Here is a 16,521-nt window from a genome sequence, read left to right on the forward strand (position 1 = left end):
TTTGGGGAGGATTTGGGGAGGATTTGGGAGGATTGGGGAGGATTTGGGAGGATTGGGGAGGATTTGGGAGGATTGGGGAGGATTTGGGAGGATTCGGGGAGGATTTGGGAGGATTTGGGAGGATTTGGGGAGGGTTTGGGAGGATTTGGGGAGGATTCGGGGAGGATTCGGGGAGGATTCGGGGAGGATTTGGGAGGATTTGGGAGGATTTGGGAGGATTTGGGGAGGATTTGGGAGGATTCGGGGAGGATTTGGGAGGATTTGGGAGGATTTGGGAGGATTCGGGGAGGATTGGGGAGGATTCGGGGAGGATTCGGGGAGGATTTGGGGAGGATTTGGGAGGATTTGGGAGGATTTGGGAGGATTTGGGAGGATTCGGGGAGGATTCGGGGAGGATTCGGGGAGGATTTGGGAGGATTTGGGAGGATTTGGGGAGGATTTGGGAGGATTTGGGGAGGATTTGGGGAGGATTTGGGGAGGATTTGGGGAGGATTTGGGAGGATTCAGGAGGATTTTGGAGGATTTGGGCCGTGGCGGGGCGGGTCCGGCCGGGACCGCTGGTCGCTGCGGGTCTGCCCAGCAACTGGTGAGTCATCAGCCGCGCTGTCTCTGATTGGCTGAGGGAAGGCGGGAGTAGGAAAAGGATCGGGAGAGATCCCGCCCCGAGCACCAGCACTGGCAAAACAGTCCCAGCCTGGGCACAGGGAGGGAATTTATTACCATCCAAATCACAGCAGGAGAAGGGAAAGAAATCTCTCCAACACCTTTCCCCCACCCAACAGGGATCACCCAGACCAGGGGTTATCAATGATGGAGAGTCGGGGGCATCTGAGTTGGGATCAGAAGCCAATTTTATTGAATGTATCAGGTGTTTATATATAGAGTTTCACTTGTATGGTGCTTATATAGGGCTCTGTTTTTGGTAACAATTTCCCATTAGTTACACTTCTTTGTGACATCACATCACCTGGTAACATTATTTTATCACTATGTCTCCCAATATGTTTGTTGGTCACTTCTTGCCCAGGGAGACTTTATCTGTGTCTGTCTCTGCCATGGTTTCTGCTCAATCAGGCAGAAGAAGAAGAAGATATCAGGCCCCTTTATCAGTTCCACTGTACTCTCTGGTTTGTTCCCCATACCTCCCCCTATCTGTTCAAACAAAAATATATTCTTAAGTGATTTGTCTATTAATTTTTTCACACAATATAAAATACAAGGAATAAGCATAACAAGACAAAATATAGTCCTAATACATATAAGCCTATTTAAACTAAATTTCTTATCCATCCACCAAGTCTCCAATCCCCCAGAAGCTGATCTAGCCCTGTAAGCCCTGATACCACTGGGTAATCATAATCATTTCCCCAAGGGCATAAGTCTGTTAGAGGTTAAACAGGTGCTGATGTGGTGGCGAGGTCCTGTTCACAAGGGTTCTCCTCCAATGTTGATGTTCAAGGTGAATCTTCAAGTGATGCAGTCAAAGAATCTCAAAACGCCTTCACATTGTTTGCTGGAATCCACTTGGAACCATTCTCCGTGGACATGCAAGCAAAACCTCTACCCCAGCCTGGTCAGAGGGAAAGCCAGGTAAACTTTCCTAGGAATTGTTCTGGGGAGTTTTGAGAAGGCTGAGAGAAAGAATTAAAGCAATCTTGCAGCTGGTGTTTTGAACAGTTGTTTTCTTATGTTTACTAAAGGGTGTTTCCTTAATTAGCCAATCATGTGAGGTGTGTTGATTAAAGGACCAGTCAGGTCTACCGGTGTTGGAGCAATGTATAAAAAGAAATGGGTTCCTAAAAAAATTAGTATTAGTCTCCTGGAGAGAGTTAGACTTTATGTGTCGCCTGACTCTTGTTCCTGACTCAGTGGTGACACCAGGTGACATCAGGTGACCTAAGGATAAAGCCCCAGTATCTTACCAGATCCTGGATCCTTCACTAGGGCAAGGGATTTTTCCTTTTGTTGCAATTGTGAATTACAATTAAAATGTCAAACAATCAGGGGTTGGGGTCCATCAAAGATCATTTCAAGAAGTTGAACACATAAAAGGCTTTCTGCAGTCTCTCGGAAGGGTTGTCCTCTCTGGCCCCCCCTTTCTATTGTACCAGGAGACGCTTGAGGGAGCCATGAGCCCGTTCAGTGACAGATTGGCCTTTTGAGGAATGAGGAATACCTGTTTTGTGCATAATTCCCCAAAGGCAAAAAAGGTAGCAACTCAGCAGGAAGTATAAGCTGGGCCATTGCCTTTACTTCAGGTGGTATACCAAGAGTTACAAAAGCAGCAGTGAAGTTCTAGAGACATCTTTAGCTGTTTTCCCTGAACGGGCTGATGCAATGTCTTGGTTTGAAAAGACAAGAGTCTGTGTAGGAAGGCAAGACCCTCCTGTGAAATGGAAAAGGTAAACCCCCCTCCCTCTGAATTACCACAATTTCAAAATTAAAAGGCTCTCAAGCAAAGATATGGGAATGGGAATAACAGTTCTTTACTGGGAAAAAAACTAAATTTAAAAAAATGCAGTTAGTACAAACAAAACTAGTGATGGAGTCAGAAACCTGACACCCTGAGGAGTCAGGGTGTTGGTAATAGTCCAGTTAAATGGTGGCTGCTCCTCCTGGAGTGGCTGATGAAATGCTGCTGAAGTGGTGATCTCTAGAATGGTGGAGCTTTCTCTGAAGGTCTGGTAGTAGTTGGGCCTGGTCTTCCTCTGGGAATCCAGCAGAGAAGAAGCTGCTTCTCTGGGAATCCAGCGAAGTGGCTGCCAGTGTCTCAAAAATGCTGATTTTATGCAGGTAGGAATGCTTGGCTCCTCCCTCTGGGTGGAGCATCTCACAATGGGATGATGTAACTTTACTGGTCATGCAGTGAGTCATTCAATGGTCCATGAACAGAAGATATCTCCCCGGAGGGAGACATTGTTCTTGGAAGAGATAAGAAAACTGCCCAACATCCAACAGATGGCAATAGAATACATGCTGATCTTACAAGCCAGGACACCCCACATCCCCATTGTCCCCATTGTCCCCCCACTGTCCCAATGTCCCCAATGTCCCTGATGTCTCTGATGTCCCTGATGTCCCCGCAATGTTCCCCCATTGTCCCCGATGCTCCAGCATTGTCCCCATGTCCTCAGTGTTCGCCCATTGTCCCTGATGTTTCTGATGTCCCCAATGTCCCCCATTGGCCCAAATATCTCAATGTCCCCAATGTCCTCACATTGTCCCCAATGTCCCCCATTGTCCCCATGTCCCCCAATGTCTCGTATGCCCCCACACTGTCCCCACGTCCCCAGTGTCCCTCCGTTGTCCCCACATCCCTGATGTCCCCATTGTCCTCACATCCCCAATGTCCCTGATGGCCCTGATGTCCCCCCATTGTCCCCGATTTTCCCATTACTCCCACATCCCCAATGTCCCCAATGTCCCCCCACATCCCCATTTTCCCTGATGTCCCCACATCCCTGATGTCCCCCCACATCCCCATTGTTCCCAATGTCTCTGGTGTCCCCAATGTCCCCCCACATCCCTGAGGTCCCTAAATCCCCAATGTTCTCCCAGTGTCACCGATGCCCCCCCACCCCATGACCGCCCTGTCCCACCCCACAATGTCCCTGATATCCCCCACATCCCCGATGTCCCCAGTGTCCCCGATGTCCCTACACCCATGACGCCCTGTCCCACCCCTCAGTGTCCCTGTTAGTGTCCACGCGGACGCCGCAGACGCGGGCGCTGCTGGGGGCGCCGGGGCAGCTGCATTGCGCCTTTGCGCCCCCGGCCGAGCCCTTCACACTGCAGCGGCTGCAGCACTGCCACGGCGCCACGCGGCGCCTGCTGGCCTTCGACTCGGCCGCTGCCCGCCGCACCGAGGCCGTGCCGGGGGTGCTGCTGTTCCTGGGGGGCCAGGGGAGCCCCCCCGGCACCGCGCAGGGGAGGGGAGGGGAGGGGCTGCGGAGCCCTGCGGGGACAGCGGGGGGCGCCACCGAGCAGGGGGGGTGTCGGGTCCTCCCGGCTGCCAGGGGGCGCTGCTGGGAGTGGGCGGCCTCAGTCCTCCTGGCCACTGGGAGGCGCCAATGGACAGCCTTGGTCCTCCCAGCCACCAGGGGGCGCTGTGGGCATGGAACTGCTTTGGTCCTCCCGGCCACCAGGGGGCGCTGCAGGCATGAAACTGCTTTGCTCCTCCCAGCCGCTAGGGGGCGCCATTGGCAGTGGGTGGTTTTGGCCCTCCCGGCCACCAGGGGGCGCTACTGGCACGGGACAGCCTCGATCTTCCTGGCCGCTAGGGGGCGCTGTCGGCATTGAATGGTTTTTTGAAGGTTTTGGGAACATTTTTTGTGGCTTTTTGGGAGGTCCTGGGGGGTTCGGTGGGTGATTTTTGGGGGTTTTGGGGCATTTTTTGGGTTTTTTGGGGGGAGTTTTGTGGGTGATTTCTGGGGGCTCTTTTTGTGTGTTTCTGGGAGGGTTTAGCGGGTGATTTTTGTGGGTTTTGGGAGCATTTTTGGTGGGTTTTTTTGGGGGGGTTCTGGGGGTTTTTGGGCACAGAACGGCCACGATCCTCCCAGCCGCCGGGGGGCGCCACTGAGGCCGAACGTTTCCTCGATCCTCCCAGCCGCCGGGGGGCGCCAGGGAGATGTCGCTGCAGCTGTCCCAGTCCCTCCCAGTCCATCCCAGTTCCCTCCCAGTCCCTCCCAATATGTCCCAGTATGTCCCAGTCCCTCCCAGTTCCCTCCCAGTCCCTCCCAATATGTCCCAGTATGTCCCAGTCCCCCCAGTCCCTCCCAATCCCTTCCCAGTCCCTCCCAGTCCCTCCCAGTATCCCCAGCTCACTGTCCCCTGTCCCAGCCCCTCCCCGGCTGTCCCTGCTGCCATCCCGGCTGTCCCCGGGGCTCCTGGCCGAGCTGCACTGCGACGCCGTCGGCTTCTTCCCGCTGGACGTGGAGATCCGCTGGGAGCACCGCGCCCACGGACACCCCAGGCCACGCTTGGGGGACACTGAGGGGGACACCGAGAGAGACACCTTGGTGACCACCCTGGGGCCCGGCTGGGACGTGCCACACCGGGTCACTGTGGTGGTGGCGGGTGAGGGACACATGGGGACATCAGGGATGGGGTTTGAGGACACCTTGGGACATCAGGGATGGAGTTTGGGAAACCCGGGGACATCAGGGCCAGGGTTTGGCCACAGCTGGGGACATCAGGAACGGAGTTTGGGACACTTGAGAACATCAGGGATGGGGTTGGGGACACCTGGGGACATCAGGGATGGGGTGTGGATGGTCTGGGGACACCAGGACTGGAGCTGGGGACACCTGGGACGGGGTTTGGGACATTGAGGATAGAGTTGGGGACACCAGGACGGAGTTGGGGACATCAAGAGTGGGGTTGGGGACAGCTGGGGACATCGGGAATGGGGTTTGGAGGGTCTTGGGACAGCAGAGATGCCTGGGGACACTGGGGACAGGGTTGGGGACATCAGGAATGGGGTTGGGGACAGTTGGGATACGGCTGGGGACAGCTGGGACGGGGTTGGGGACACCGGGGATGGGGTTTGGGACACTGGGGACAGGACTGGGATCTCCTAAGGGACATCAGGAGCAGAGCTGGGGACATCGTGGGGTGGCCGGTGCCACCAGGATGGGCTCGGTGCCACCCAGGGGTGCCGGTGCCACCCAGGGGTGTCGGTGACGTGTCCCCAATGTCCCCACAGGTGCCACCATGCCCAGCGTGGAGGACAAGGTGGGGATGGGCCTGGTGGACATTTGGGGGCATCTGGGGAGGTTTGGGGACATCTGGGGACATCTGGGGAGGTTTGGAGACATTTGGGAACATTTGGGGACATTGGGGACACCAGTGGGGTTGGTGACACTTGGGGATTTTGTTCCAGTTTGGATTTTAAGGTTCTTTTTTAAAGCATTGATTAAAAAACCCAAAGCACGAATTTAAAGTCATTAGAGAACCAATTACCCAGCTCCAATTGTTCACTGATTTTTTTTTAAAGCAATTTTTAAAAAGTTCCGTTTCCCATTTTATCGATTTTTCATCAAATCTTCGCTTTTGTCACGGGAGAGGGGCAAAAAAAGGATAAAAAAATGGGGGGAAAAAGGAAAAAAAAGGAGATTTCCTTTCCCATTGTTCCTTCATCTCCACACATCCTAATCAATAGCAGAGAGTTAGCAATGATCAATAGTAGGGAGTTATCAATAATCAATAGTGAGTTATCAATAATCAATAGCAGATTATCAATAATCAATAGCAGTGAGTTATAAAAAATCAATAGCAGATTATCCATAATCAATAGCAGTGAGTTGTCAATAATCAATAGCAGATTATCAATAATCAATAGCAGGGAGTTATCAGTGATCAATAGCAGGGAGTTATCAATTATCAATAGCAGGGAGTTATCAATAATAGCAGATTATCAATAATAGCAGTGAGTTATCAATAATCAATAGCAGATTATCAATAATCAATAGCAGTGAGTTATCAATAATCAATAGCAGGGTGTTATCAATAATCAATAGCAGGGAGTTATCAATAATCAATAGCAGTGCATCATTCAATCGGCATTTTTCACAATATTACAAAGAAATCAATCCAATATTATTTATTGATTATTGATTATTGATAATTAATTATTAACCATTACAAATAAATTTGTCCGATATCAACTATTGATTATTAATTAATCAATATTGCAGAGAAATAAATTCAGTAGTAATTACTAATTCTTTATTATTACCAGCATTGCAAAGAAATAGACCCAATATCAACTATTGATTATTAATTAATCAACACTAAAAATAAGTTGATCTATTATTAATTATTAAGGATTAATTAATCAATATTACAGATAAGTCTATCCAATATTAATTATTAATTACTGATTATTAAGAATCAATATTACACATAAATTAATCCTATGTTATTAGTTATTTATTATTAATCAATATTACAAGGAAATCGATCCAATATTATTATTATTAATATTACAAAGTAACAAATCCAATAATGTTAATCAATGTTAAAAATAAAATAATCCAATATAAATTATAAATTATTAATCAATATCACAAAGGAATCAATCTATGTTATTAGATATTAGTAATTATTATTAATCACTCGATATTACAGAAACTTTTATCCACTCTTCATTATTATTTATTATTAATCAATGCTACAAAGGAATCAATCCAATGTCAATTATTTATTATTAATTAATCAATATCACAAATTAATAGTTCCAGTATTAGTTATTAATTATTGATTATTGAGCAATGCCACAGGAATCGATCCAGCATTAGTTACTGATTATTGATTATTGATCAGTATCACACAGGAATCGATCCAAAGCTCGTTCCCGTGTAACGTTTCCTGCTCGCGGCGAGCTCTGAAAGTGCTGATCGCGGGTCTGTAAAATCACAAACTAATCACTAATTACACAATTTAATTAATAATAAACTAATTATTACACAAGTTAGTTAGTAATAAATAACTAAACAAGTTAATTAGTAATGAAATAATAATTATAATAGTGATAAAATCGGAGCAATAAAAACGTGGACAATGAGGGTCAGGACACCACAAGATGATAAAAAATGAAGAATTTTGGACACCCAGGAGTTCTTGGGCACTGTGAAAACACCGATCAGTTGTTCTTGAAATGTTAAAAGTTTATTAATAATAAAATAGTTATTAAAAATATAAAATAAAAAATTAAAATAATAAAAATAATAAAATTAAAATGCAAAATAAAATCAGAGTTATCAAAATCTGGACAATGACATTTAGGCCACCACAAGGTGATAAAAAGAAAATCATTTTGGATGCCCGGATGTTTTTGGGCACCGTGAAAAATGCCAGTTCTGGTTCTTTAAAATATTTTAAAAATTACTGATTCAAACAAGTTAATTAGTAATAGAATAGTTATAAAAATAGCAATAAATAGGAGTAATAAAAATTTGGACAATGAGGGTCAAAGCACCACGAGATGATAAAAAATGAAGAATTTTGGACATCCAGGAGCTTTTGGGCACTGTGAAAACACTGATCAGTTGTTTCTGAAATTTTAAAAGTTTCTTAGTAATAAAACAATTATTAAGACATATAAAAATAAAAATAAAATAATAATAAATAAAATAAAATAAAATTTAAAAATAAAATCAGAGTAATAAAATGTAGATAGCGAGGGTCAGGCACCATGAGACAATAAAAAATTAAGAATTTCAGACATCCAGGAGTTTTTGGGCACTGTGGAAAATAACAATCAGTTGTTTTTTAAATTTTAAAAGTTTATTAGTAATAAAATAGTGAGTAAAAAAAAAAAGTAAATAAAATCAGAGTAATAAAAATGTGGACAATGAGGATGAGAACACCACAAGATTATAAAAAATGAATTTTGGACATCCAGGAATTCTTGGGCACTGTGAAAAGCACCACTCGCTGGTTTTTGAAATTTAAAAATTTACAAATTCAAAAAGTTAATTAGTAACAAAATAGTTATAAAAATAGCAATGAAATCGGAGCAATAAGAATCTGGACAATGAGGGTCAGGACGACGACAAGACAATAAAAAGTGAAGAATTTTGGACATCTGGATGTTTTTGGGCACTGTGGAAAACACCAGTCAGTTGGTTTTTAAAATTGTAAAGGTTTATTAGTAATAAAACAGTTAGTAAAAAACCAGCAATTAAATCAGAGCAATAACAATGTGGACAATGAGGTCAGGACAGTGACAAGACAATAAAAAGCGAGGGATTACGGACGTCCGGATGGTTCGGGCACTGAGCTGCCAAAACCACGCCTTGAACAAGGAATAACCCAAAAGCAGCAGCCTGTTGCATATTCATCGATCTCATGCATGATGCATCAATCCTGTGCAGCCACAGAGCCCGGAGCAGTGGCAGCCTCTTCTCAATCCCGCGGCGCCCGCAGGGCTGAGCGGGGCACGGAGAGTGAATTTCCTTTAATCAGGGAGCGCTTGTGGCAGCACATTGCTCTGCCTCCCAGCATTTTCCACAGAGGAGCACAGAGGGAAACGAAAGAGAAAACAATTTCTGTTTCTGCTCCTTGTTTTAGTATGTGGAACGTGTTTGGAGAATTGTTTAACGATTTGTTACCCAAATTGTTGCTGGGTTGGGTTCTGGTGAGGATCGTTTGAGCCTGGGGCCAATCCAACCCACCTGGGGCTGGAATCTCAGAGAGGGTCACGAGTTGTGAGGAGTTAGATTTGGGAGTTAGAAAAAGCAGTTTGTAGTTTTAGTATCTCCTTTAAACAATATATTAATAGAAAAAGCAGGTTAGTAGTTTTAGTGTCTCCTTTAAACAGTATATTAATGTATATTAGTATAGTTCTAATAAAGAAACCATTCATCCTTCTGAGCTGGAGTCAGGCATCGTCATTTCTTCCCCCTGGCTCGCCTGCATTTACAATAAGCTGTAAATTCTTTTTCTCTGGAAGATTTCGGTGTCCTGCGGCTGCCGTCCCGGTGCAAGTACCTCATCCCTTTCTTCCCACGCACAGAGTTTCTATTTTAACCACAAAAGCTCCGTTTTAACCACAAATCTGCATTTACCCTGCCATTAAAATGTTAATACAGCACTACTAATCAATGTAACATAATACAAACCCTATTCAATATAATACTTGCAAAAGCCAACCATAAAATATGCATTTTTCACAGAGGACACCCCGAGGCTGCTGCAGGGACAGCGATGTCACCACTGTGACGTCTCGGGGACAGTGACATCCTCAGGGACATCGCTGCTGTCACTTCTCCCCCCTCCCCAAACCACACTGGATTTGAGACGAATTCGGGGAATTTTCATTGCAATTGTCCCAAATGCTGATGGGAATTCCTGGGGTGACGTCACTGGGGACACTTGGGGACATTCTGAGGACGCTCTGGGGACACTGATGGGGGTGGCGGTGGGCCAGGGGCTGAATGAGCCCCTCGGTGCCTTGCAGCAGAGCCGGGTTATAAATGACAATAATCAGCTTTTGAAATTCTGTATTGCCTTCTGCACATTGTTATTGATCACGAGGATTTTGCTGTGGTACTTGATATTGATTACTGATAATTCCTTGCAGCTGCTCGCTGGTACAATAAAATCGATCTGTTTATGTGTGCAGCGTATAACAAATTTACTGCTAGAGTAATAAACAGATATTGTATCATATGCCTTAATATATTAAAAATAGATAAATATTAAACAGATCAATAATAAACATTGAAATAGAGACTATGCAATGTTAAAATGCTTTTGTGTGACTGACTCAGGTGTAAAACAATTCAGTTGTTTCCCACATCTGTGGACCAGCCTCACCAGGTGATACCAGTGACACAAAGCTCAGAAGAATTTATGAATTTATCAGGGGGCCTGAAACAACAGGGTGGAACCATGAGAAGAAATCAAAAACATCGACTTAATCTACAGAATGTCCTGCAGACAAGTCAGAGGTGAGACCCAAACACGAGTTCCTGGGACACCCAAACCTCCCGGGAGTGTTTGAATAATGTCAAAACTCAGGAGTGTGTTTCTGGCCCTGCAGTGGAACTGGATCTGGAGAACGAAGGGTTAAGTTGAGGGGGAGTTCTTTGGCCAGCCCCAAAACCCTTTTTTATCCCTGATTAAACTTTGTTTAGTAATCCCTTAGTGAACTTTGTTTTTCACACCCCGCTGGGATTTGGGGGGCCGGGGGGGTCCTTGGACAGCCCCCGCTGCTGAGCACTGACCCCCCCTCACCGAGCACCGGGACCCCCCAAAAACCGCACCCGCACCCCTTCAGTGCCCCCGACCCCCCCGAGCACCGGGCCCGGACCCCCCTTTGTGCCCCCCACCCATCACGGGGGTTCCGCCCCCTCCCCTTTGACCCCCAGAGCCGCGGGACCCCCGGGAACAGCGCCGGGACCGGGGGGCCCAGGGATGTGAGAATTGGATTCGTAAAGGATTCCCAAATCCTGGCAGAAAGCTCACACTGCCTTGGACTTGTCCATGCAAACTCTGAGATTTTATTGTGCCAACGAGCAGCTGCAAGGAATTATCAATAATCAATATCAGTATGAGCACCTCAGCAAAATGCTGGGAGTCAATAGGAACCTGCAAAAGGCAATAGAGAAATGCCAAACCCAACAGAAAAAACAGGAAAATGCAAAAGGCAGCAGGGGAATGCAAAAGCCTTCTGAGTGCTCTCACAATGGCCCCAGGTGCGGCTGGTAACGTCATCCCAGAAACTCCCATCAGCATGTGGGACAATGCCCATGAAAATTCCCAGAAAATTCTCCGAATTGGTCTCAAATCCCGCGCGAGGAGGGGACTGGTGACGCCAGCGCTGTCCACCAGGATGTCACTGTCCCTGATGCCATCAGAGCGGTGCCATCGCTGCAGCAGCTTGGGGAGATCCTCCACGGCTTTTTGGCACCGCTGGGCCAGGGCGCGCCTGCTGGGGCCACCGGGGCCACCGGAGCACCACAGGGACTCAAGAGGAGGTCGTGGATGTCCCCAAGTGTCCCCAGCAGGTGATCCTTGCCCAGGCAGGCACTGGCATCCCACGGCTGCTCAAAACTCGGCCACTTCAGCCACCAAGGCCTCAGGGACATCGGGGGACGCCTTCTTTGTCCCCTCCAGGATGGCCTCGATGTCCCCGAGCCGGCGCTGCAGCTCCTCGGGGAACCACCTGCCTCCTTCACACTCTTCCACCAAGCGCTCCAGCGGCCCCAGGGCCACCTGTGCCCAATGTCCCCTTCTGGTGGCCACCATGGCTTGGCTGCTGGCCACCACGGCCTCTCCCACGGCCTCGTTGGTGGCCGCAGCCACCTGGGCCTTGTGGGTGGCCCTGCCAAGGCCCTCTTTTCCCTGCCCAGGGCCACCTTCAGCTGCTGGGCTGTGGCCACCAGGCTGCTCCCAGCTGTCCTCCTGCGGGTGGCCACGTTCTGCAGGTCCCCGGCCCGGATGGCAGCGATGGCCGCGTCCCAGCGGGCGTTGCGGAGCTCGGTGGCATCCCAGGCCAGCAGGGCCCGGCTGTCCTCGAGCCTGACCACCAACTCCTGCCAGGCCCAGCCCGCAGCTCTCACATCGGCCCAGGTGGCCCCTGGGGTGGCCCCAAGCACGGCCAGGGCCTGGCCCAGGGAGGGGACACCACGGTGGCCCAGGGAGGTGACACCGCCCTGCTCCAGGGTCTCACCGAGACTCCAGGTAAAGTTCCTCAGGTTCACGTGCAGGGACTCTGGGGACATGAGCTGCTGCTCGTCCCTCTGTAACCTGGTCACGGTGGCTGCCACCTCACCCAGGGTGGCCACCAGATTCACCAGTGACACCAGCTGGTAAGGGGACACCTGGGGAGGGGACAGGGGAGGTGTCAGGGACCTGGAGGCATTTGTGGTCTCCTACGGTGGCCCCAGTGCCCTCCCAGGGTCCCCTTTGTCCCCTCCCTGGAGGGCTCTGCTGTGTCCTCTGTCCCTTTGTCACCCCCTCATCCCCTCTGTCACACCCCTGCCACCTCCCACTGTCCCCTCTTCTTGCCCAGGGAGACTGAAACTGTGTCTGTGTCTCCCACAGTTTCTGCTCAGTCAGGCCTCAGATATCGGGCCCCTTTATCAGCTCCATTGCTTTTCTCTCTGTTTTATTCCCCATACGGGGGCACCAGGGCTCTGCCCAACAGGGGTCACTGGGGATCATCCAGCCCGGATCCTCCCATGGGGGATGGAGCTGTAGCAGCGCACCAAGTTCTTCCCTCACTCTCTTCCCTCACTCCAAGCTCTTCCCTCACTTGGGGCACTCACAGGGCTTCCCTTAGTGGTGCCTTCGTTGGTGTTTGGTCAAGGCTAAGCTCTGTACAAAGCCCTTCCCACACTTCCCACACTCGTAGGGCCTCTCCCTGGTGTGGATGCGCCGGTGCACGGTGAGATTGGAGTTTTGCTTGAAGCCCTTCCCGCAGTCGGGGCAGCGGTAGGGCCTCTCCTCTGTGTGAATCCGCTCATGGAGGAGGACACTGGAGCTGGTCCGAAACCTCTTCCCACACTGGGGACACTCGTAGGGCCGTTCCCCAGTGTGGATGCGCTGGTGTGTTCTCAGGTGTGAGCTCAAACCAAAGCTCTTCCCACATTCCAAGCACTCATAGGGCCGTTGCGCAGCGTGGATCACCTGGTGCTGGATCAGGCCAGACATGTCTTTGAAGCCCTTCCCACACTTCCCACACTCGTAGGGCCTCTCCCCGGTGTGGATGCGCTGGTGGATGGTGAGGTTGGAGTTGTGCTTGAAGCCCTTCCCACAGTCGGGGCAGCGGTAGGGCCTCTCCTCTGTGTGAATCCGCTCATGTCTGAGGAGATGGGAGCTGGTCCGAAACCTCTTCCCACACTCCCCACACTCGTAGGGCTTCTCCCCAGTGTGGATCCTCTGGTGCTGGATCATTTGGTAGTTCCACCTGAAACCCTTCCCACATTCCAAGCACTTGTGGGGCTTCTCCCTGCCATGAGGCTTCTCCACCAGCTCCGAGCTCCGCCTGGATCTCTGCCCGCCTTCCTGGCTCAGGGGGGCTCTTTCCTCCCTGCAGCTCCCTGGGCTGGGTTTGCAGCTCCTCCTCCTGCAGCATCTCCGGGGCTTTTCCTCCTCCTCCATCCAGCCAAGCCCTGGCAATGACAAATCCTGGTTTGGGGAAAAAAACAAGAGGAGAGCACCTTGGACTGGAGGTTCCTCCTTGCCCAAGTTCATCTCAGGAAGTCATTGGGAATCTTGTGTCTGTAAGAACCTCCAAAACACCAAGATTCAGCCCAAAAATCCCACAAACTTCAAGACACAGATCAAAAACTCCCCAAACGTCACAACTATGCAAAAACCTCCTTCTCCAAAACATAAAGATTCAGCTGCCACATAAAACCAAAGCACCAACATTTAGCCCAAGAAAGCTCATAAACACCAAGATTCACCCCGTGAAAATCGTGGATCCCCCTCCACAGTCACCTGCTGCATGTGGGGGGAGCAGCACTCCTGGGGCTGGGGTGAGGCTGCAGACACAGGGAGGGGTGGAACCTTGTGGTCCTTCCTCTTTCTGCTCCTCCTCCTCTTCCTCCTGTGTCTCTACTCTTCCTCACACTCCTCCTCCTCTTACTATTCTTCCTTCTCTTGCACAATCCCACCCTCTCCTGCCACCTACATCGTTTGACCATTTTGTTCCTCAAGCCTGCTTCTCCTTCCCTTCTCCTCCTGCCCCCAGGCCCAGCACCCACTGCCGGCTCCCTCTTCCCCCCACACCCACAGCATCCCAGCGCAGGGGCAGGGATGGAGCTGGGGCAGGTCGGGCTGGGGCAGCGCTGGGCTCTCGGCCGCTCCCGCCCGCACTCGGTCCCCACTGCAGCCGCTCCCGCCAGGACAGCGCGGGGGGGCCCGGCCTTGGCGCTGCCCCACTCCCACCTCCCCAAATTCCCCTCGCGGGGCCATGGGGCCGAGGGGGGGCGCAGGTGGGTCCCGGTGGGGAACGCGGGGAGCTGCGAGTCTGCCTGGCAACTGGTGAGTCATCAGCGCCGCGGGCTCTGATTGGCTGAGCTCGGCCCGAGCCTGGGGCTGCAGCACAGAGGGGACACCCTGCTCCAGGGGGGATGTCCCACAAACGGGGGACCCCATGGAAGGAACCACAGGAAAGTGTCTTTACAAACAGATGCTCTGAATCTGCTCAGAGATAGGGCCAGGGACCTGTACATAAGGAAATGACAGGAGACACCATCAGTTTCAGAAAATGTTATCAATTGATGGCACAAACTGCTGCTCAGGCAGGGTCCTGCTAAATTCATGAACTTCCAGAAGAACAACAAAGACTTAACAGAGCCATGAATATAATTTCCTATATAACAGCAGAGAGCATATCAAGGTGGGTATGTAGTAGGTGGACTGGGAAGTCTGTAGCTCTCAAGAACTTCAGCCAGTGGGGAAAGCAGAGGGAGATGTGGCCAGGAAAGTTCAGATGAAAAAGAGACTGTGTCCTCCAACAATTGAAGAGATCCCATGGGGAATGTCCCATGGCCTCTCTCATTTTTAGGAAAGAAATTCCATTTACAGGACTCCTCTGTCTGCTTTGTGGACAGAATTCTCTGCTGATGTCAATTTTTCCACACACCCTGGGGCTCATTCCAAATTCCTTCCACCCTCCGGGGCGGCGGGCAGCAAGTGCAGCTGAAGGTGCCTCACCCACTTTGGGTGATCGGCTCCCTTGGCTGGCGGCGGCACCGGGGATTGATTGGGGACCCGGGAGTGACCAGGAGACAGACGAGTGACACATCAGGGGGTCTGTGAAGAGTCAGCAGGGAGAGAGCACTGAAAATCTCATCAGTGAGTGCCCTGGGATCCTCGGGGAGTGAACATGGCAGGGCACCCATGGAGGGGAGAAAAGGGAAAGCCAGGGAGGGTCCTGGCCAAAGGGATGATGATCCCAAAATGTCTCTGAAGGGTCCCTTGGGAGAATGTTGAGGTAGTCTGCACATTCCCGCAGAGGTAATTAAGGACATGGACACCCCGTGGGGGAATGAGGGAAGTGGAGAAGGGATTTGTACAACAAGGGATGGATGGTGTTGATGTGCTGGGAAGGGATCCGGTGAAGGGGAGTGTGCAGCAATATGGTTCAGGCAAGAAGCAGCAGGAGGAATCTGTGTAGTAAGAAAAAGGATGATGGCAAAGAGGACGAACAGAAAAATACTCAGGATTGGTTTGTTTTCCAGCACCGTTTTTTCCTCAGAATTTATCATCTGATACTTTTAATTCGCAGGAGAGGAAAAGCAGGAGGTCCGGATGCCAGGGGTTTCTCTGCGGTGGCAGCGGCAGCACCGGGCGCAGAGGTGCGGCACCGGGAGCACGGGCTGGGGCCTGTGGGGAGCTGCGGGGCCGGGCCGGGGCTGTGGGGCAGCCGGGGCTCAGCGCCGGGCGCTGCCTGACCCCACCAGCCCCGGGCAGGGCCGGCAGTGGCCCCCGGCCCCCAGGAGGCTGCGGGACGCCCCGGCCGCTGCCCGGCCCCGGGGAGCTGCCGGCCCTGCCCGCCGGGGGGGCCGCCTTTGGACACTGCGGCAGGACAGGCACCGGCTCTGCCACACGGGCTGGGCAGGGACCCTGAGCACAACGGGGAAAACAAAGGAACAGCTGGGAAATGCAGAGTGCACATGGAAGGATCAGGATTTTCTGTTCAGGATTTGCTTTGGGTCCCTGCAGAAAGGAAAGGTTTTGCAGAAAGCTCAGCAGCTCTCAGAGGATGAGCACCCACAGGCAGTGACCGGGGCTGCAGGAGTGGCACAAGAAGGCCCTGCAGCACTTGGGCACAAGGGCACAGCAGCTGAAGGCAAGAAGGGATGAGCAAAAGGCCAAGCTGAAGGCAAAGGCCATGGCAGAGTTCCCACAGCCCCTGAGGGATCAACCCCAGGGCCCAAGGGGGCCCCAGCCCCCAGGGGATGACGGGGTCGGCCACAAGCACCTGGCAGAGGCATTGCCCTCCTGGCCAGGGCAGAGCCCACCCAAACAGCCCCTGGGAAGGAGTCAGGGCTCCAGCTG

The 16,521-nt window shown here is 50.9% G+C and overlaps 1 protein-coding gene across 1 annotated transcript in view; it reads right to left on the reverse strand.

Moving 5' to 3' along the window:
* LOC144248803 (uncharacterized) overlaps positions 1-16,521 on the reverse strand; it is a 538,816-nt gene that overhangs the window by 177,753 nt on the left and 344,542 nt on the right. Inside the window, 1 exon segment of the mRNA XM_077790790.1 lies at positions 12,846-13,395. Coding sequence (XP_077646916.1) covers positions 12,846-13,395 — 550 coding nt within the window.

Source organism: Lonchura striata, unplaced genomic scaffold (assembly GCF_046129695.1).
Source record: "Lonchura striata isolate bLonStr1 unplaced genomic scaffold, bLonStr1.mat Scaffold_91, whole genome shotgun sequence".
Lineage (NCBI taxonomy): Eukaryota > Metazoa > Chordata > Aves > Passeriformes > Estrildidae > Lonchura > Lonchura striata.